The sequence below is a fragment of the Myiozetetes cayanensis genome, unplaced genomic scaffold (assembly GCF_022539395.1).
Source record: "Myiozetetes cayanensis isolate MyiCay16 unplaced genomic scaffold, myiCay2020 scf2-11, whole genome shotgun sequence".
In the NCBI taxonomy this organism is placed as follows: Eukaryota; Metazoa; Chordata; class Aves; order Passeriformes; family Tyrannidae; genus Myiozetetes; species Myiozetetes cayanensis.
The window spans coordinates 5,461,166-5,484,097 of NW_026087411.1; the positions used below are offsets into that span (position 1 = coordinate 5,461,166).

General features: G+C 43.4%; 1 protein-coding gene across 1 annotated transcript; it reads left to right on the plus strand.

The window, feature by feature from the left end:
- The first annotated feature begins 30 nt into the window (after nt 1-30).
- MDH1 (malate dehydrogenase 1) lies at nt 31-11,489 on the plus strand. The gene is made up of 9 exons (XM_050316661.1): nt 31-130; nt 5,269-5,367; nt 5,683-5,779; nt 6,754-6,929; nt 8,140-8,262; nt 8,375-8,551; nt 9,871-9,984; nt 10,203-10,292; nt 10,668-11,489. The coding sequence occupies exons 1-9, from the start codon at nt 128-130 to the stop codon at nt 10,791-10,793; spliced, it is 1,005 nt and encodes a 334-aa protein (XP_050172618.1). The 5' UTR covers nt 31-127; the 3' UTR covers nt 10,794-11,489.
- The last annotated feature ends 11,443 nt before the right edge of the window (nt 11,490-22,932 follow it).

Here is a 22,932-nt window from a genome sequence, read left to right on the forward strand (position 1 = left end):
GCTCCCAGGCGGCCGTGCGCGGTGGCGCGCCCCGCCCCCTCTCGCGTCTCCCGGTCGCAGCGCCGCCGCGGCCGCAGTCGCGCCGCAGAGGTGACCCCGAGCAGCCGCTCCCGCCGCTCCAGCCAACATGGTCCGTACCGCGCACCGGGCCCGCCGCGGCGGCGCGGGGGGGTCCGGCGGGCGGACGTTGCCGCGAGAAGGCGTCGCGCTGCTCGCGGGGTGTGAGGGACGGGGGTGACCTGGAGGTGGTTGGTGGCGGCGGCACCCGGAGGAGCCGGGCCTGGCGGCGGCCCCAGGGCTCGCCGCAGCCCCCGCGGAGGCCGCGCAGGGGTGACCTTCCAGCGGTGGACGTGGGGTCGGTGCCGGCCTGGCGGCCTCTGTGCCAGCCCGGCGCGAGGGGAAGGGCGGGATGTGGGAGCGGAGCGAACCCCCCGGCCCGGTGCGGCCCCTCCCGGCGGGGCACGGCACCGCTGAGCCCCGCGGGTGGCGGCGTTGGCTTCGAGAGCTCGGGAGAGCCTTCGCCTCAGTCCGTGAGGGCTCAAAGGTTCTGTAGCGGTTCTGTGCTAAGCTCAAGGGGAAGTGCCTGTGAAAATGTCTTTATTGCTTAATGCCTGCGTGCTGTCAGAAATCCCGGTATTCGTGCAGATTGTCGTAGTTCTGCCCTGAGGTTATTACAGGTGTACTGCAGTGCTCCGCTTTTCTGCAGTACATATACTTACATGTATGCACACACAAACCTGCACAGAGACCTTCCTTTCCTTTGTAACCATGAAAACATCTCCAGGTTTTTCTAGACTCTATACCCTGTTATTCAGACCTGTACTTTCAATGTTTTGCTGTAGAAAGGATGTTTGCGTGCTCTGGGACATGGCTTATTTCAGCTATACCCTAAAAAGCCTGTAAATTTTATTTATCCTACTTCTCTGCTCTTTCTAATTAAAATATGGATTCAGAGGAGTGAACCCAAGACAACAGGTTTTAGTTTGTACCTGATCTTTCGAATCATTGCCTGACATGAATGTACTGGTCTCACAGAGAACGGCTGGTTGTAATTTACTTTGGTGCCCAGACTTTTCAGACTGTCACTGTTTTTATCTTGCCTTTGCTGTTCTAGTTATTTATGTGGTGGTGGGCAGAGGCTTTAAATTCCAGAAATAAAATTATCTGCCTATCGATGCAGCCGCCATTAGATAAATGAAGTGAAAAAAGTCTTTCAGGGCACCTGTGTCAAGGTCACTTCTTTAGGAAAGAATGCCTTTGGAATTTGGTCTCTGAACCGCTCTGCTAGTGGCTTTCCTCAAGTGCACAGCTGATACTTTCTACTCCATTTCCAAACACGTTTATTGTCACCGTTATCTCTGCTTTAAAGAAGGGAGAGCAAAGGGAAAGTTTCTTAGGCAGACTATCTAGACTCTTGAGGAGATAAACTTTATCTTGACGCTTAAATCACTTTGTGAAGCAAGGTGGGATAGCTTAGCTGGCTTTACTATTCAGGAATAATGTTAAGTTGATGATATTTTTTAGGCAGTTAAGTTTATCAGCAGTAATGTGTGTGGAGGTCTTTCATAACTGTAATTTGCAATGCAGAGTAGACACGATGTTCTTGCCACAGCATCTGATAGGTTGTGAGTTATCTTTTACTTAACTTTATAACCTCCTGAATCAGTTTTGCACTAGTGCTATTTGCCTGTATAGCACTAATATTTTAGGTCTGCTGTTATCACCTGTAAATCAGAGACATAACTGAGGCACTGAGTTCTCCTCAGCCAAAGTGTGTGGGGAGGGTGATAAGCCCAGAACTGCCTCATTTGGTGCTCTAAGCTTCACTTTCATCTGTAGTAGTTGGGGAGGGGGAGAAATCCTACATGACTGCTGAACTAGACAAAGAAGGGTACCCAACAGTGTTCAGGTTTTTTGGGGTTTTTTTTCTCCTCATCCTTTTTGTCACTACCTTTGCTACTCTTTTAACTGTACATCGGCTGAATGTGGAGTGGGGAAGGCTTTGAAACAAAATACTTCAGTTAGTAGTTGTTTAATTTGTCCTCTAGCTCTTCTATACCTGAGGGTGAGTAAAGGTCACCCCTGTAGCTACCACATGAAAGCAATCTTGCAGGAGCCAAGTCACGGGTTGAAGTGCCTGGACATGAATGTTTGGAACCTACAACTTCCATCGGGGAGCTACTCATTTCTCTAAACATCCAACCTCCAAAAGTAGCCTCAGATACTCAATAAGATCAATTTTGATACGTGATGTAAATTTTTTCTTTTTTTTTTTTTTTGGTGAGAGTTATCCACATTTTGTAAGAACCGCAGCATTTTTGGCTTGTTAATCTAGCTTCTGTTTGATTTGAGACAGCGTGGAAGTTTCTTTGATACTGATTCCCCACAATTAGTGCAGGAGTGAAGGGGCCTGGGGAATGCATTGAATCCAGTGGACTGAAGGTTGGGAGAGAAAAAGCAAGTAGGCAGCAGTCTTCATTTTATTTTAGCTTGTGTTTTTTCCTTCTCCAGCCCCACGTGGTGGGGAAAGAACAGGAAGGATGGTTGTAAGCAAACATAATTATGGTGAGAAGGTGGAGCTGAGTCATGACCAAAGTTTTTTTGTTTTTTTGGCTTTTTTTTCCAAAAAAAAGGCTGAATGCTAAGTTTGTCTCAGTAAAAGAATAAATAATCCTATCTCTTACATTTTTATTTTAAGCTCCTTCCTTCTCCTGTTGTTATGCTAAATACTCACCGTAATGCAAGTGGATAGATTGGCATTTTTTATGTTTAAATCAAATTAGCATATAAAGTGCATATAATGGAAAAAAATTCTCCTTTTAATAACTAGTATGGTTAGATGCCTTAAAAGAATATTCATTGTTGCTTTAATATAAATAAAATGTAGGATCTCCTAAGAATCATGCTGTAAAGTTGCCTTTAAAATTTGATACACATCTTGATCCCTGCTGTCCATCATCATTCAGATGTTATGGTACATTTCCTTCCTCAGGAATACAATACCAAAACTAGTTTTGAGATTTAAACCAGCAAGAATTGTTCGTCTGCCCTCCTTCCCCCTCTTTTTGGAGTTTCCATGAGGAATGAGGCTCATAATAGGACAGATTCAAAAGAAAATAACGCAATTCAGCGCTGTATAACTGGTAATCATGTAACCAGATATTTAAAGAAACATTCCCATAATAAAGGCAAAATCAGGCCAGGTCTAATTCTGCAAGTTCAGGAATTTAATTTCATCACTTACACTCTCATTTTATCTGGTATGTGGTCAGATGGGGTAGGTGGCCTCATTTTTGAAATTATCTAAGGATAGCTTGATGCAGCTGTGCTTGGCTGGTCACTTCTGCAGAGAGGATACACTCAAAGCCCCAAATGGTTTTCCTATAAATATCAATGACAGGAACGTTGGTTGGAAAGGATCTCTAGAGGTCACGCGGTCTACCCTCTTTCACTCCAAGTTTGGAGGTTGTCCAGTCCAGCCTGACAGCAAGGCTGTTGCCGCTGATAAGTCATATCATACATGTGTTTTGATCTGAATCTTGAAAACCACCAAGGGTGAAGGTTGCACAGACTCTCTGGGTACCCTTTTGTAGCCACTGCAGCCTGTTCTGCCATCTGCCACTACGGAGAGGTGTTGGGAAGCATTTTTGTAACGCTCTGTGAAGGTGTGGCAGACTGCTGTACATCACCCCCATCCTTTGCCTCTCCAAGCTATGTCCAGCACCCTCAGCCTCACTTTACAGGGTGCCAAGACTGGACTCGGTATTCCAGCTGCAATATCACCAGCACTGAATGGAATGCCTGTCTTTGCTCCACAAGCTACACTTCTCGGAATGTAGCCCAGGACGCAATTAAGTCCCTTCCTTCACGTTCAGTTGTGCCTGGTGTTTTGCCTGTATCTCAGGTGATCATCTTTTAATTATTTGACAAAGTGGGTTTGACACTCCAGCAGCCCGGTCAGAGTCTGCTTGTTCCTGTCCTTGCACAATCTGTCCCAGCCCTAATTGCCTCTAGAGAAACAGGGAAATACGAAAAACAGGCATACAAAGTACTGAGTTATGAATGTCCTTTAGCATGTGTTCCATTTGAAGAGAATTACAGAATGGTTGCATCTGAAGGGACTTTTAAAGGTCATCCTGTCCACCCCCACCTCTTACAGTGAGCAGGGACATCTTCAACTAGACCAGGATGCTCAGAGCTCCAACTTGACCTTGATTGTTTCCAGCAATGGGGCATCTTCAGCTCTCTGGGCAATCTGTGCCAGCGTTTGGCACCCCTATTGTAAAATATATTTTCTTATCTAATTCTACCCTCTTTTAATTTAAAACTATTGTCTCTTGTCACTTCATAACAGGTCCTTCTAAAAAGTTTGTCCTAGTCTTTCTTAAAGTCCCCTTTGAGTACTGAGAAGCCACAATAAGGCCTTCCTGGAACCTTATCTTCTCCAGGCTGAACAACCCAAACTCTCCCAGGCTTCAATTTTCAGTACTGAATAACCTCTGGATTTCCCTAGATCGTAGTTCTGCTTAACAAAATGGGGTGTTTACTATAAAGCATGTATTTTTTCCTGCTTTTTTTGCAATATAGCAACATTTTGGCAGTCTTCTCTCAGTGTTTTGGAGCTTAGGGTCAGTTTGACAATAAACAGTTGTATTATGGCTAATAGCGTCTGTATTTGTCCATAATGTAGCTTTTGTCTGTGGATTTGTTAAACTACTGCCAAACAGTTTAGTGGGGCAGTAGTTTTAAGTCCACTAAATTCTTTGGTCTCTGGCATTCAGTAAGTCTTTGATTGCAAATAAGCATTCAAAATGCTTAATGGGAACAGCCCTCCAAATGGAAAGAATGTGAAAACCGGTGAAGTGTCACAGCTTGTGAAACTGTAGTAATTTTCAAGTATGAATGGCTGATCTAATGAGTGGGTATTTGCTGTATTGTCTTATGTTGAAAAGGCAGTGTTGTTAAGGGGAAGGCAAAGTTTTTCAAATACATTGTTATTCCTGGCATTTTGGAAGTTATTCCAGGAGCCGTTCTTTAGGATGCTTTAGCAAGTGTGGTCTGTTTCTGTAAAAGCGAGTAGAGAAATTGCTGGTGGTTCAGGTAGAATAGAAGTATGATCCAAGGAGTTGGGGCTGATCTGCATTTGGACACACATAAACGTCCAGGTTAAGTAATCCATGATATTGCTGCAGCAACTGTTAATTTTTAACACTCAGATGGTGAGACCTGCGCTGTGTAGCAGTGGGTAAGGCTCTGATTTTCTTACAGGGTGAACCTGTCAGAGTCCTGGTGACTGGAGCTGCTGGGCAGATTGCTTATTCCCTGCTCTACAGCATTGCCAAGGGGGATGTCTTCGGCAAAGACCAGGTAACTCTCACACTGAATTATCACTTGTCTCTGCTGCACAGGAATAAATGTCACAACCGCAGTCCCTGGGACTGGTTTTCTTGTAGACACTCACTGATTTACCAATAGGCAAGTAATTTCTTCTTTAAGCGTGGAAAATTGATGTCCTGCTCTTTTACACAAGCTTTCGGTTGTTGGTTGCACTGAAGTTGTTTGTTGTCTCTAAATAGGTTTTAAATCTTGCAGGAGATAGCAGTTTCTGGCAGGGTACAAGACAAAATTCATTTTCAAAACAGATTACACCCAACTTGTGCTAAACGTTTTCTTTCTTTACAGCCTCTTATTCTTGTGCTGCTGGACATCACTCCTATGATGACTGTGCTGGAGGGTGTGGTGATGGAGCTGCAGGACTGTGCTCTGCCACTGCTCAGAGGTGTCTAAGAGAATTTTTTCTTATACCTCCAATATGTTGTAATACAGCTGCTGCATTTATGAGTTCCTGTAGCTGGCAGGAAGTTTTAACAGAAGAAGATATTAGATGATCCTTCCTTGGTTTTGTATTTTTTGGAAGATAAATTAATTTAACTTAGGCTGTAAGCTAGCAAGAATGACATCAAATGAGTTTTGTGAAAAGAACTGGCAACACAGATATGTGGGTTTTGGTTTATATCAGCAAATCCTGGGGTTTCAGCCTGGACAGCAAATTGTCAGATACTTGTACACATGTGCATTGTGTTCTAGCCCAGTGGTGAAATAACAATCTTTAGATATTCCTTTGCTAAATAAAAAAACTACACCATAATTTTGAAGTAGATACTTTAGAAGTATCTTCTGTATAAGGACACGAAATAAAAAAAATGACTCATTAAGTCACATAAACAAGTTAAATTCTGATACTTTAAACAAGCAGAAGAAAGGGAGTGAGTAGGTGTTACAGTATTAGAATACTTGAAAAAAAACCCCACGTAGCTCCCAGCTCTTGTACAGTTCAGACCTTTGGTTTGGATTGTAACCTATCCCAATTCAAATCCTTTGGTTTGGATTGTTAGAGGGGAAGGAAAATTTCACTTGTGTTGATATTTGCCATTGAAATTTTTTTGTAAAAGTAAAGAATAGCATATGTACTTATGTATATATATTTAGATAGAGACACAAGGCGTATATTTTTACATAGATTTCTCCTGTGTATTCCACTTCAGATAAAAATTTGTACATGTAAACCATTTACTGGCAAGTATTTAATCTGTGGAGTTAGGACCAAATGACAATACTTGTGTTTTTGGAAGCGGAAGGTGGTGATATTGTCAGATTAGATTATATACTCTTTAAGAACAAAGGAATATTCCCATTAACACTATGCCATGAATATTTATCTTACTGATTTTTTCCCCTCTTTCCTTTATTTAGAGGTCATTCCAACAGACAAGGAGGAAGTTGCATTCAAAGACCTTGACATAGCGATTCTGGTTGGCTCCATGCCAAGGAGAGAGGGCATGGAAAGGAAGGATTTACTCAAAGCAAATGTGAAAATCTTCAAGTCTCAGGGTGCAGCCTTGGACAAGTATGCCAAAAAGACTGTCAAGGTGAATGTAGAAAACTGAATTTAAAACGTTAACACTGTTATGTAGAGATCTAAATATATTGTAGAATGATATTGCGCAAGCAGGAGCCTGTTCAGTGCAGGCATTTCTTTCCTTTAGCCCTGGAAAATATACCACAGCCAAAACCGACCCCACAAAACCATATTAAAAAAACGAGCAGTCTTTTGCTCGTTATCTCTCTTCTCTGGGAGAACTAAATTATCTACATGCAGCTGCCTACTTCATATCCATCTGTGGCTTTAACAGAATGGCCCTTAAACTTCATTATCAGTATGGAATTACAGTTGCACAGAAAAATCGGCTTTATTTAGGTTGTTTGCGTCTTGTTCTTTGGAGCACTGGAAGATTTTAATTGTTCTCTCTCAGATTCCTTCAGCACAGTTAATGGGATCATGTGGCTGCTCTCCCACTGCTCTTAATCTCAGACCCAGACTCCGACTGTGCTTTGTAACTGACTTTTTAATGTCTACTTCCTCTGCTGATGAACTTCCTACTGCTTCTAAAGACTTGTTTGCTTCTTTATCCAGTTGGAATAAAAACTATCACTATAACTATTGCAGAGTAGTGGAAAATTTACTGAACTCGCTTTCAAAAGGGGAGATACAAAGGGAAGTTTGCAGATCAGCTTGTGTGATTGAGGGTATATGGAGCTTAACATTAGTCATTTGAGACACAAATGAAGGATGAATAAAAATCAGTTTTCCATAGCTATAAATGGATCTAAGTTGAGGCAGTATTTTACTTCTAACTGCTTATGAACATTGAGATAAGTAACTGTTCTGGCTGTCTTAATTATAAAGCAATTATATAAAGCAGTGGCAGCCAGACTAAAGAGGGTCTAAAAGGGGTTGGTGAAGTCACTATGGGCTGACTAGTGTGCATGTACCTTGCTTTACCTGTGTCTGGTAGCATGAGATTTGAAGCCAGGCTGTGGATCAGTGTATAGATCTCCCTAGAAATCTTGTTCTCTTTCACATTTGAATCTCCAGTTGTAAAGAAAATACCTACCCAGAAAATAGAAGACTGGGTGACTGGGAACAACACACATAGAAAACAATCATGTTGAAGACAACCGAGAGATTTAGAAAACTTTACTTCTTTGATAGCTTCTTTGAAGGCAAAGCAGTGTATTTCACTGGAGAGAGTTGTTTTGCAGAAATACCTACTTCATCTTCCCATTTTTCATTTTCAGGTTGTGGTAGTTGGGAATCCAGCAAATACTAACTGCCTGATTGCATCAAAGTCAGCTCCATCTATACCAAAAGAAAACTTCAGCTGCTTAACTCGTTTGGATCATAACAGAGCCAAATCTCAGGTAAAAAGAGCCTATTCTGTTATCTCTGCTAAACACAGAGCAATGCTTTCAAAGGAGCCTGTGAATTGAGAGACTGAAGTCAATGCAATGGAAATCTTTAATTTCCCATTAGATTGCTCTGAAACTCGGTGTGACTGCTAATGACGTGAAGAATGTCATCATCTGGGGCAACCACTCCTCCACTCAATATCCGGATGTCAACCATGCGAAGGTAAACGTAAAGGGAAAGGAAGTTGGAGTTTATGAAGCTATAAAAGATGACAGCTGGCTGAAGGGAGACTTTATCCTGGTAAGACAGTTATTTCTTTCTTTATTTATTTTTGTTGTCGTTCTGTGTTTGTGCTTTCTCCTAACCTCATCTGAAATTGTAATCTACGTACCCGAGTGACTTGGTGAAGCAGCTCTTCTATCTCACTAGAATAAGCCATCCTCACATAGCTTGTTGCTGTCAGTTGTTTGCCCTTGAAAAATTTAAGGCATGAAGGCCTATGTAAACCCTGCTGGAAAAATCCACTTGGAGTGCTAAAATGACTCAGCAAGAAGAGTTTTGGTCATAGCTCAGGTGAAACTTGTCTGACACAAAAGCACCATTGCCATTTCACTGTGGTGACTTTTAGGGGCAGTTTTGTAATAATGGTATTAATTGATCGAGAGCACAGGCTATCTAAATGCACTATGAAGTCAGACAGGCCAGACAGGCTTACTAAAGCTCTAGATGTGTGTGACTGAGGAGCTGTGCTCTGCTTGGTGTTGCAATGTTACTGGCATCCAAACAGCCAGGTAATACACCTTAGCCAAGGAAGCTTTAGTTTGGGACAGAGCATGTGCTTTGTCATATGGCAGTGCGCTGTCCTGCTTTGGATTTCAGTTCATGCTTGCTGCTGTGGAATACATGATTGGCAACCAGAGTTCTTGAGCCAGAGTGTAAGCAGAAAGCTGTCCTTTTCCTATGATCCAGCTATATCTTACATGGCCAAAACAGGATGCAGGTTTGGCCTTCTAGGTGCAATGTAATGCTGGACTGTGTTAGAGAGCTTTACCTAAGATAAGGTAAGATTTTAGAGTTCTTGCTTTCTGCACTGGGGTGTGGTTGGCATAAAGCTTTACCAAAACTATAGTGAAGCCTATTCTGAGAACTGCAATTCACAAAAACAAAATTTCTAAATATAGGGAGGTCTGTTCAACTACCTTCAGGAATTACATGAATTTTATACAGTAAATATTGCAGGATTGAGACCAGCAAATAGTTCACATTGGTATTCAGCAAAAACCTGAAGTGACAGTGTTGTTCTAGACATCTGTTACTGTTGACATCCACAAAGTCTCTTGGTGGGAAAAGCTTGAGACATCTGGTTGTTATGTGAGAACCTGTAAAGCAGGTACTGAAGATTGAGCCAGCTTCTGAAATATTCCGTTATGTTCTTGTCTTGGCAACACTCTTCTGGATTGTATGCCATGTTTGTTTAGTGATAGAACTGCATCTTGACTGATGAAATGAAATAATTATGTACAACGGTCTTTCTTCATGGCACTTACTGACAGCATTTAGACCAAGCCATGATTTTACCGCTTTACAATTTAGGGTTTGGGGTTTTGTCTTAATTGCAGACTGTTCAGCAACGTGGAGCAGCGGTTATTAAGGCCAGGAAGCTGTCCAGTGCCATGTCAGCTGCCAAGGCTATCTGTGATCACGTGAGGGACATCTGGTTTGGCACTCCAGCGGTAAGATGTTGCTTTTGAGTAAGTGCGTGTTTGCCTATTTTGCTTTGATTGCATGCCAGGACCATTGACCTCCATTGCGTATGTGTGTTCAGAGGAAAGAATTCTGTCTTCTTCTGGAGTAAAGGGTGCCATAGGAGAATACAGGATGTTGAAAAATCAAAATTTTGCGTTCTTCTAGTAGTGAAAAATGTGTTCATCTCTTACTTTTCTGGTTTCAGGGGGAATTTGTTTCGATGGGAGTGATTTCTGATGGCAATTCTTACGGTGTTCCTGAAGACTTGCTATATTCATTCCCTGTTGTGATCAAGGTAACTAGACTGTATTTAAATCCCTGTATCTTCTGCAAGACCTAAAAGCTGTCATGTGAGCTTGTTAATAGCAGTGCTTTTCATGTGGGACTGCAGTTGCTGGGATGTGGGGCTTTTAGTCTTTCACAGAGAGGACTGTTCTTAACCAAGTAATTTACCTTGGTCGTCAACTGAGTGTTGATAGATGAGTGGAATCTGACATGACTAGCTGGTGCTCCTTGCAATTCTTTATCTGAAACAAAAGTAACTGCTGCCTGATGTGTTTTTTTAGGGTTGTAAACTTTGTTTCTTATGCTGCAAAGTGTCCTTCATGCAGACTGAATGAAATCTTGTTCTTACGTGGTGGGGGCCCTTTATTTTTTTGTTTTCAATCAGGACAAGGCCTGGAAGTTTGTTGAAGGTCTTCCTATTAATGATTTTTCTCGTGAGAAGATGGATCTTACTGCTAAGGAGTTGGCTGAAGAGAAGGAGACTGCTGTGGAATTCCTCTCCAGTGCATGACTAGGTCACGAGGAAATACAAAATCATTTAAGAATGGAGGAATCTAAGAGTCGTCTTTAGGTCTGCTACCAAACACTATTACTGTATCCAAGTCAACTGTCTGTGGCCATTGTGCATTTTAAAGTTCATAAGCTTACTGGTACTGTTGTGCCTCTTGAGTTATTAGCAAAAATGTTATTAAAGAAGTAAAACTAGTTTGTTGACCAAACTTTTTGTCTTTTCAATACTAGTTGCTTTCTGTGTATGGTACAGGATAATTGTTTGCCTCGGCCTTGGCTACTAACGCACAATCTGGTTAGAATTTGGCACTGTGGGAACACGTCCTAGTCTGTGATCACTTCAGCATCCTATGGCTCAACTGAAAATAAAATTAGAATGTAATTGCCCTTGAACCAGTAGTTCAGTGAGCCTATCACTGGACAGACTTCAAATATACACAGTTCACTCGGGTTATGCTTACAATGTTTGTCAATAGAAATATTAAAAGTTGCTTAATCACGTAACGGCTAAGAGTAGTCTGTTGCACTTTATTTGCATGTTTTAGTTACATAACTAACAGAATTTGTTAGTAGAAGATAAAAAAAACCCTGAAAGCCTATTTTAAGAAAGTTTATTGATGACCAGCACCGTCCTTTGCTGACTGTCCTGTTCTAATGGAATTTTTTGCCTTGTACTAAAGTAAATCTTGGTCTGTCATATCTGGTGTCATCTCATTTTTCTTTTTCAGTTTGTTGTCATTAAATGAGGATAAGAAAAATAGAACTTCTTTGACCAAAAAAGCAAAGGTTAAACTGAATTATAAGCAAATTGAATGGTTTCTTTGAGGATTTAGCAACAAGAATATAGAATAAACCAGCCATCATCAATAAGCTTATCTGTAAAAATAAGTCTGCTGTCAGAACATTACTGTACCTGTTGAGTACAGTGATAGTGATGCAGCAAAGGATATACATAGAGTTGAAAGGGAAAAGAAGCATTTCAGCAAATGGGAATGTGCTGCAGCACAGGACAACTGGGACAGCAACAGCTGTTGCAAGAATTTATGCGTTATTGCAGTCTTGGGAATAGACAAGAAATACACACAGTTGTATTTTTTCACTGTTTTTCCCATTCCTCTAAGCCCTCAAGAGTTTAGCCATGGAGAAGTTACCAGAAGAAAATTTCATTCTTCTGTCTCTTCACAACAGTTTGGACTTTTCTGCAGGAATTAGGGAGGGAAGGAAAACTACCAATGTGATGACTGCCTTCTGGTGTTCCATGCAGTTGGTAAAATCTCATTTCAACATGAGCCCAGGGACCAAAGGAATTCATTACAGTAATTACCATGCTACAGCTTATTTTAAAATAATGTGTTTTACAGTGAATGTTACAGGAGATAGCTCCAGTGCACTCTGTTACTTGGTGTGAAAAGACTATGGAAAGGGAAGGGTGCACATCTGTGCCCGGTAAACAAAAATAAGAGATGCTAAATCCTGCTGTGCAGTGTGCTTTGTGCCATACCTACAGAAGCATCACAATGTAGGGAAGAATCTTTAAAAAAGAAAATGTGGAAGATCTGGCTCTTCAGGGTTTTTGGTGTCTGTTTTAAAGCTGCCTTCTGCAGGAGACAACTCACTTTGTGTAATGCTTATAACACATAGTCTATCAGAACAATTGCATCACTAACCTCAGTACTTGACAGACTATCTCATGATATACTGAACTCCTCCTGTTAACAGTTCAATTTACATTTGACTACTCCTACTGAATTTTACACACCATTTCAGTTCCTTCCAGATTTCTGTGAAGCAATTGAACAGGAAATCTCTCATCTGCTCATTGACCACACTTACAAACTCTCGAGCTCCTGCGTGCTGGCTTTTCTTTTGTTCTTTGTATTCATGTTTCTAGACTGCTCTGTCCTCTGTTCTACTTTCTCCAGTTTTTTTTAATTTCGGGGAGCTTTCCTCCTGCTGCGGTTAGTTATCTCTTACTGTGGCTTGGGTTACTTTGTACAGTCTTTATCAAATCTGAGGGTAATCAGATACTGAAACGACCACAGAGGTTGTGGAAGCTTCAGCCTTGGACTTACCCCTGCATTTAGCAGGAATTTGCAATGAACTTTGTGACTGAATGCCACTGAATGTCTTCACACCAACTGCATCTTTTAAACAGCTCTAAATGCACATGTATTGAAAGATGTTTTTCAGTTAGTAATGAGGTATTTTCAGGACATACAGGCTTTCTGTTCAGGAAGTGATTTCACATCCACTCTTCACTTGCTGATTACCTCTCCAAGGGAACAAAAGTTAAACTTCAAACAGCAGCTCCCGAGTGAGTGTGTACAAGTGTTGAGAAACGAATCCTGGGGGAAATTAAGACTTGAATTGTCAGATGCACTCCTGGAAGGTTTCTGGATGGAGCAGCTGAGAATATTAGGGCTCCTGGCAGACTCTGTGTGTCAGCAGAAAGGCTCCCAGGGAAGGCTGAAAACTTCAGCATGACTGGCATTCTTTGTCGTGGAGCACCAAATCCACGGATCATAAATCCTCCGTTCGTGCTCGTGAAAGCTGTACAAGGCAGACTGCTAAGCTGATCTCTTTGTGCTTTCTTGACAGCTTTCCATTGCCAGCAGGAATTTGTTTGAGAAGTAAAAGCTTTTCCCCCAATGAATGAAAAACTGATTTCAAGTTTGTGTCACATTGTTGTTCTTCTCCCACTACAGCTATTCCCACTCTTTTTCACAGCAGCTCAGGTGAAGCTGAAAACTCCAGATCGAAGGAATGAATCTAAATCAACGTTACACTGATGCTCATCACAGAACTTTGTACCTGGGTGTAGTTATAAGGTGTCTTACCAAATCAATAGGTTTTGAATCTCACTTTGCATGAGGGAAGGCAGGAGAACTTCTCTGTCAAGTAAAAGAGATGCAGATTTCAGAGCACTGGATTTACAAAACAGAGGAAAGGTGTTATGGATGAGTTCATTAGAATTACTTCTTTTTTTCTTCCTTTCCCCATCCCCCTGGTTCCTGTGGTTTGGGGACTTTTTACATTTATAGACACATTTTGAATTCCAAATAGCAAATCCTAGAGGATAACTACAGCTCAGTGTAATGAAAGAGGAACTTACAGAAATAAAATTATTTGCAGCTTAAAGGGAAGATGTTTTATGTTCAAAGATAAAGTTTTTTTTTTTAAAAAATTCCAACAGCTTTTTAAGTGGCAGCTTGGAATAGGAAAATTATAAATGCTATTGAATCAGGGCAGAGGCTGATCAGTCAGCTGCTTAAAATACTGTAACTGCAGGTAAATAGAGAAATTCACAGAGATGCAGTCTTCAGTTTAGCCAGAAATAAGCCTATTGTTTTGGTTTTGCAGAATCTTTAATAATTTATTACTAAAAATCTGATTGCACAGATGCTTTCTTTTTTCAAATTTGCTAACCACAGTCATCAATGCCAAGACCACCTTAAATCCTAAATAAATAGTTAAATAAATAAATACGGATAAAAATAATTTTGCAATGCAAGTTTTCTAGGAGCCTCCAGATGGAGCTAGTAGAGAGGGAGTCACACGGGGAAGATTTTTTTTTTCCCCCTCCACCTGTGAGCCTGAGAGAATTTAAATATTTGCTCGAGAGAAAGCAAACAAATCTTCTTCCAAATCTGCAGTTACAAGGCTGGGGGCCCAGGAAACTCTTGGACAGGAGGAGAAGGTGTTGGCCAAATACCCTCATCTCCAGCAGGGTGGACACCTGCCTCCATCCAGCAGGGAAAATGTCCACATGGAAGGTGCCTTCTCCATGGCAAAGGAGAATAACCTTCAGGCACGCTTGGCACTACCCCTGCTGGTGACTCTCTCTTCCATTCCCAAGTAGGAACAGCACTAGGGATCGAGTTATAAACTCAGGAAACGAGTCCTGCTGTTGGCTCTGCAGGAGACATCCTGGCCAACAGCAGCCAGATAACCTGTCTTTGTCCCTCAGCTTCTCACAGCTGACATTTGCAAAATGACTTGAAAGCCCTGGCTGGAGGATGCTGTAAAGGGCTTGGTCTGAGTTTCCTTGCAAGTGCTTTGGAGAAGACAGGGTGCACCAGGGGACACTGGCATGAGAGGCAAGCAGAGCAGGAAAGCTCAGCCACCTCTTCATCAACAGGCAAACCACAAAACAAGTAATCCTGACCCACTAACTTCTTGTCTCCTAACTGGAGAAGCTAAATGCAGGTGAGGATGGTTGTGCTGCTTCTGTGGGCTTTTAAGACAAAAACATAAAGCCCAGCTCCTTGTTATGAAATACTGTCACAAGAAACCTAAACGGTGTTTGGCAACTTCTCCTCAGTGTGGTCTGGGGGCAGTGCTGGTGTTGGTGTCTGCAGGGCAGAGCACAGGATAAACATCTGCTTCTCCTGAGAACCAGGAGAGCCTCCACCAGAGCTCTGCCTTCCTGAGGAGAGACAGAGATGAGCCACATGGAGACCAGGAAGAAGTCACCTCTGTGGGTTTAGGGCTTGTTGGTGTCACTGAATAGAAATACCTGGAATACGTGGGAGCCAGACAGAACTGCCAGCTGTTCCCATTTCTCTCTGCAAAGCCACAGGAGATGAGGTTGGTTTTTTTTTGGCAAGTGCCAGGTGTTTCATCTGCACATTGCACAAACACAGAAATAATTAATACAGGCGCCACGTATGCTATACCCCTATCTACCTGCTGCATCGCTGCAAAACTGGACAAGGGGTAAAATTAAATTTCTTGTTAATGCCCAGGCTGGTTAAAATAAAATCTGAGGAGCTGTTTGATCTCAGCTGCCACAAACCAAATCCCCATGACTGGATCCCTGGCAGCACCTCCCCAGTGCCTCCGTCCCCTGCCCCCTGCGGGCCTGGACTGGTGCTGATGGGACTCACCTGCACTGGCCGGCAGGAATGCACAGCAGCCTGGTACTGCTGGGTAAGGGCATCTCAAAGTCTGGAGGTTTTGAACTCAGCCACTTATAGTTTCACTAAATGCTAAAATAATCATTAGAAGAGTGGGTCTGGACTTGTCCCCTGCAGCTCCTGTCTCCAAATCTGACTTCATGTTTCTCCTCCCAGCTATCACACTGGCAGTTAATGTATTTTGCACAGATCGTGGTGTGATGAAGGGGTGCTGTTTCCCCAAAGGCAGCCACCAGCACCCAAAACAAAGGTGCCACTTGAGCCACGAGGGGTCCCCACAGGGCAGCCTTGAGGAGGACTTGGAGGGAAGGCACAGGAGAAGACACAACTGCAGTGCTGGGCCTGAAGTTCTGACGCTTAATATTTTATTTCCCCCCCTTTTTTTTTTTTTAATGGTGAATGTCTGCTTTTTGTCTTATGCTAGAAACAGTGATCCCCTTCCATTTGGGGAGAAAAACACTCAGTCTTTCCCAGTCTCCCTTGGATCCCTAACTGGAATAGGTGCAATGTAGGCACACAGGAAAACAGAAGTTCCATTTTCTTTGTTTTTCCCTAGTCCCACCGCCCTGCTGTCTCAGCATCCCTGCCAGATGGAGGCAGAGAAATGATCTAGAGAAATGATGCCTCTTGGCTAAGCAGTAACTTCCCAAAAACTGATCATTTTGGTACAGAAAGTTTTCGTCCTAGTTCCTGGTTTTTGATCCAGATAGCAAAATAACTAAATAACTCCTCATGGAGATGATAGCAAATGGGTCTTGAGGGTATCGGTTCCTGCTGCCCTATGATTGTTTCTACAGGGTGAGATTAGGAGGAATTTTCCATTGTGCCCCCAAAAATGCAGAATTTGTGCCTTTTTCTGAGCAGCTCAAATTCTCTCAGGCAAAGAGGACAGCAGAAGCAACAGCCCTTTGTGAAGCTCTGAGCTGCTTAGTAAACACAACCAAAAGCACCACCGTGATGTGAAACCAGCCTTTCCTTTCTTTTACTTTTCACCTGAGCACAGAAATTACACACTTCATTTTGGAGCACAGAGAAACCTTTGATGATGGAAGTAAACCCCGGAGGTTTAATTTCTTTTTGGTGAGTGCAGGGAAGAAAAGGTGTCTCAGAGTTTCTACATTTACACTTGACTATCAGGCCTCCCATCCCTACTGCTATTAATTGAATGACACTGTTATTCTAAAATATAGCACAGTGCTTGTCTGATGATGATGCACTGGTTGTTTTCCCTTCCAGACTAGAGAAGTCAACAGAAGGAAAGTCTGTCAGACAGAAAAATATCTGCTGGAGGGTCTCTGCCAACCTACAAGCTGTCTGCACTGAGGCAGGGCTCAGAGTAACCTGTGCTGAAAGTCCACGGTCTCTCAAACAGATCTTTTAACCCAGGTAATGATGTTGGCCACAGGATGAGTGGAGGGTGACCTCTTATCTTGGCTCTTGGCACGGAAATTGCTGATGGTGAATGTGGGGAGCTGGAGCAGGTTAACTGCTTTCCCATATCAGCTGAGGAGGTACCCCACACCTGAAGGGTTACTAAGATCCTCTTCCAAATCCCAGGCTATCTTGCTACAAGCTACCAGTGACACTGCCAAAACTCTGGGAGCTGAGACTTGTCCCTCTTGAAGCACCCCAGTGACACATTCATCAACACAGATAATCCTGGAAAACTGCTTGAATTCTACAGGGAAAAAACCCATCAGAAATATTGCCTGCAACGTTTGCCTTCCAACGTATCTACGTCAAAACAACCAGTCACAAAATCCTGAAGCACTTCCTGTCAGTGAGAGAAGGGCTGCCACGTTCCGGATTCTTACTTCAAACACTTTCTTTATGTCGTGATTCACCTGGTATGTTCACAAAGCAGGTGGTGAATTCCACACCTACCTAGGGCTAAAATGTCTCTTGGCAATGGGATTAATACCTGAGCAAATAATTTATTTGCTGACTCACGTGGCTGCTACGTGGTGCTCCTCTGGCTGGGACGTGGGAAGCGCTGCTGTGAGGCAGGAGGGAAAGCTCAGGGAAGTGAGTGCAAAAAGACAAATCACTTAAATCCTTGGGCACACAGCTAAGCAAACAAAAGAACAGTGGAAAAAGTTATAAATGATTACGCAAAGTTTATCTTGGATTTTTTTTTCTCTCACTAGGAATATAACCATTGGGGTGTCATGATATAAAGGGGTTGCTGGATTTATTTTTTTTTTTTAGAAAGCTGGACTGAAAAATGTCAAGAAATACCATTTGAGTGACCTCAAACTGAAAATCAAAGCCACGGAGATGCAACCTGATCAAAGCTGCCTTGCGGTTTCCCAGCCACTTTTGCTATATTGATTTTGACTGGGTTTGGTTATGGACTTTGATAAAAGCAGGGCCAGACACAAAATCAATAGTGCTTTTCACCCTTATTTTTCAGTCCATTATATGCTATTGATAGCAACTGGTATTTTTCATCATGACAAATTTTTACCTTCTCCTGGTTAATTCACAAGCTTCATCTTAAGACACTTTTTGCCTGTCCAGTAGGTAACACTGTACTGTCCAAACAACTTATCTGTAATGAGATCCCTCATTTTTGATTGTGGCATCCTTCCTTGTCTTTTCACGTCATGTGTCATCATCTTCCATTTGCTCCAGGTAAAAGGTTTGTTCTTTTTTTCCCCACATTTTAGAATGGGTTGAGAATACTTAACCTAATTTTTGAAAGCAAAGTGAGGGAAGCTAGTCAGAAACATCAATTAATAGCATGGATTTCAAGAGATGGGAGAAAACAAGGAGGTGAGTCAAAGAAACTGGTAACAGAAGCTCACAAAAACAGTGGCTGAACCCAAAGAGAGGGGACACAAAAGAAGAAGCATATGACACTGTTAGAAAGACAGCCTGGCCAGGGGAGAGGATGCAGGATGTCACCTCAACATAGGAGGAGCTGATTAAGTGGAAATAAGAGGAGTGGGAAGAGAGCCAGGCTGGTCTGAGGGATAGTCACCAAAGCTACCAAAACTGGGAGAAGAAGAAGAATATGTGCAGAAATAGAGAGAATTTAGGGCAATGGAGAAGGAAGGATGGATTAGGCCTGTGGTAAGGAGAAAGCAGGCAAGGAGACGGGACAGAAGGTGCTGATGGAAGTAGGAGGGGCAGGAGGTCAGCGTGTGGAGATGGTGGGCTGGTGATATCCATCTCATGACCTGACCCACTGCTTGGGCAGGCACGAGACGGACGGCAGCACCGTCACACCCAGCACACGTCCCTGAAGGAAACTGTCAGGCCACCAAGCTCCAGCAAGGACCACAAGGACACAGCTGTGGGAGCACGTGGTGGCTGAAGTGTCCGTGTTGCGCCATGCCTCCACAGTGTTTGCTTTGGCGTTGGCAAGGCAAACGAGGCTAACGGGGACAGAAGCAGAGTGCAGGTGGCAGCCAGCGTGGCTGGGGTGTGTTACTGGAGCCGCAGCATGGGAGCAGAGACGGGGGGAAAAGTGCTGCTCAGAAAACTCTGATCGACACTACCGTGGAGAAGTCTGGGCAAAAGCCAGCACTGGAGGTTGCAAGGGAGGCTGAGGAGGAAATCATGTGAATGAAAAAGCGAGACCAAGGCGATGACAGCAGGAGAACCTGTGCTTGGAAAGGGCAGGGCTTATAAAATTTTCCAAAATTCCATGAAAGAGAATGTTCCTATCATCCCCACTGAGCCAAATCTTCCTGTTCAGCAGGGAGAACAAGGGGTCTGTAGAGGCCCTCTGTGCTCTTGCCCTTATCCCCACCCAGCCCTTTCTGCAGTGGGTTCTTTCTGTGGACCTAGCAGGGATCCAGCACAGCTTAAGGCAAGAGTTTGGAGGGGCAGAGGACAGGCATTTCTTCCCTTTCTGGGCACAGTCTCAGCAGTCAGCCAGCCATATCTAATGGCCAGTTCCACCCAGGTGTGCAGCAGTGCTGGAGGCGAGTGGGCACCAGCTGGATCCTTCTCTGAGAAGTGAACACATGGTGAGTCCTGCAGCAACCCCAGAGCTGTGGCTTGTTTGGAAATTCAGCCAAACTCCCACCTGCAGCTAAAAGACAAGAGGAAAGAGTCCTAGCTGGAGAAAAGGGGCATCTATAGTGTTCCCACGTGATTTTCTACCCATGCTTTTGAACAGCTAAGTAACATGGAGCAATCAGGACGTGCCTCACCTTTTCTCCTGACTCATATCCTGCTGTGCTACGCTAGGTACACAAAAGGAAAAGGTTGCAATATTTTTCAGGCCACCATCATTTAAACAGGTTCATTGGAGCCCATGAGCTGACCTGCCAAAAGACTGGGAAGGAGGCAGCTCCCAGGGCACCTCAGTTCCCGAAAACGTGTTCTCATTATATCAAATGGAGGCTGCACTTTGGTACTCAGACTTAAAGGCTTTTCTTCATTTGCTGCTTTGACAGAATCAATATTATAAAGACGAATTGTTTCTCCAAACTACTGTTTCCCTTCCAGACTCCCCTGGGTGAACACATTTGTGTTAGCCTTTGTGCACGAGCACAGGTTTTACAGAGATTTATTACATTTACATGAGGGGATGGGGAAAAGCAAATCATTAATCCACCACCAACCTCTATCTAGCTGTGCCACAGAAGATATGATAGGCCTGGGAGGTGAATTTGCACAATCTTGCTCCGTCTGTTTTCTCTCAGTAACTATTTTAACATCATCCCTGTGTAGCTGTATAATCGCCACTACATTTGAGCTCTTGAAGTATCATCAGTTTTCAATAGAGCAGAGGAATATGAAGATCATAAGATGAAAAGGCCTTAACTGTGATTGCATCCAGTATCTAACAGCCCACCCTTTTTATGTGTTTTTCTCCTCTGTTTTTTCTGATTTTATCCCAAATTTGCTTCATTTAAGAAGTGACTGTTTCACAGGTGAGCTAAGATTTTATTTGCTGTATAGAAAACCAGAAGTGATGTTTCAATGAAGCACATTGTAAGAGTTGTAAGGGAAATCACACCAGCTGGGGAAAAAGGAATAGTTTGGGTCTCTCTCCCCAGAGAGTTTCATTCCAAGAGACATAATAACTTTTCCCAAGCAGTTGTAGAATGAGAACTCTAATAAAAAAAACCCATACAAATCAATCTCAAAAAAGTAAATTAGAGCTGGAAAGGTGGATCAGATGTTGTCATTATGTAGCTATTCACCTACTCAAAATGGGAGTATGGCATCAACTCAGCTGAAAGCTTTATTCAGACTCAGTACTGTGCATAATAGCCGAGCTCCCATGTTGCTCAACTTACCATAACCACCACATTCCTGGCCGAAAGAGATTACATTGAATTTAGAACAAAGTGAATGCACTGCAATAAATGTTAATATTTAATCACCTGAGGTTTGTCAGCCCTCTGGCACATGCAACAACACTGGCCAGAGACATGGAACAGGTCCTCCGGTCACAGTGTACACACACTGCCCCTTTGGCCCCAAGGACGAAACCTTAAACTTCTCAAAGTCCCTTTGATAAGAGAAACTCAGTCACCTTAGGAGCTGTTATCCCCAGAAAAAGCAGTAATAAAAGTTTACTTTGCTTTTTCTGCAGTAGTCCCACTGGATAACAAGCCGGACTCAAAGACAAACCAGAGATTTCCCTGGTTAAAATGAAAAAACCCTACACTTCCTAACCACCTAATGCATTTGTAAAGCAGTATTTAAGTGGATTTGTATTTATTTCACCTGGTCTTTCACTCTGCAGGGCTGTCAGGTGATGGGCAGACCCGGTCATCCATGGCCATCTGGGAAAGGTGGATCAGCTGGGGCTGAGCCAGCCTTGGCTTCCAGCACTGGCATTTTCCCAGCCCTCGTCAGCTCTCACCTTCAGAAGAGAAGTGCGACTGAGTCACGGGTCCTGTCTGCTGGCACCTCAGCCAAAAATGCTGGGCCTGACTTTTGAGGATTTCGAGAAGGAGTGGATGACAGGTGGAAGACATAACATTAGAAAGGAGGTGGTATTTTTATAGCTTGTTCCTTTTCCAAGGAAGCTGTTGAACCAGCTGGGATACATGACAAGATAAAAAAGAGAAGATTTGAGATGCTTGCACAACTACAAGCTGATGAGGTCTGGGTAATGGGAGGGATCACATCCCTGTTAGGAGGCTCCTGAAGTCAGAGTAAGATACGGTGAAAAGGCATCTCTGGAGAAGAGTGGCAATGAAGTCATTCTTTTAAATTTACAGCCCAGGGACAATCCAATCCACAGGGTAGAATGCATCCTGGGTTGTTGCTTTTAGGGGACTTAGGCTGTTTTTCCAGCTCTCATTCAGCAAATAGCTGGAGTTTCTTAAAGAGCTTTTTCAAGAAGATGGTAAGAGTCACAAAATGATTTTACTGTCTCGTTTTTCCCTGCAAAGCTCCTGTCTTCTCTGCCTTGCCTCTGCCTGCATGTGGACATCTTCAGGGTCTCAATGTCCAAGGTGACAAATGCCACAGCTGCTCCCCCTTATCGCTTTCGCTCCACTGGAGAAAGTAACGTCAGAAAAAGGTTTGTCTTCCAGCATTAGCTCTGGAAACCCACCCTGGCAGGAAAGCTCCGCATTCCTGTCTTGCCCCAGGGCCACTGATTAGCAGGTGTTGCATTAGAGCTGCTTAAGTGGGCTCAGCCACACCGGCTCAGCCCTATTTATAGCTGGGACTGAGTTCACCACCAGGGCTGTGTGAAGTAGTGGATGTGCTTTGGGGTATCAGCCCCTGGGCGTCCTTATAAATACTTGCAATCCCCCAGAAGTCATTGAACTGCGTAAGCGCAAGCAAATGCCACCCTTAGAACCTTGAATTACCGCTCTTGGCTCTCCCAGAAAATCACTGCACTTTGCCTTAGGTGGGACCAGGGTTTAGGTTTGCCCTCCAGATGTGCACAACCCGTCTGAAACTCCTGAATGCAGCCTGGGTGATTCCTGAGTGATTGAAAGGTGCTCAGAGGTGATCACCAACCCAGCTAGCAAGGGGTGCAAGGCAGGACAGATTGAAAGACAACTTCCAGCAGGATGTACCTCCATCTGGATCACGTCTCATTTCGGGAGAGGTGGCACAGGGCAGTGCAACATTTCTTGGGAGCCAAGTAAAAGTCATGCCAACCAACAAGGATCTATTTTAAGCACAGCCCTGACAACTGTCCCTCCTCTGTGGGGGTTTGAAATGTCACCTTAAAGACAGGGGGCTTGGTACATGCTGTACAGCTTAATGAAAACAGTCATGTGGAGCCTCGTGGAT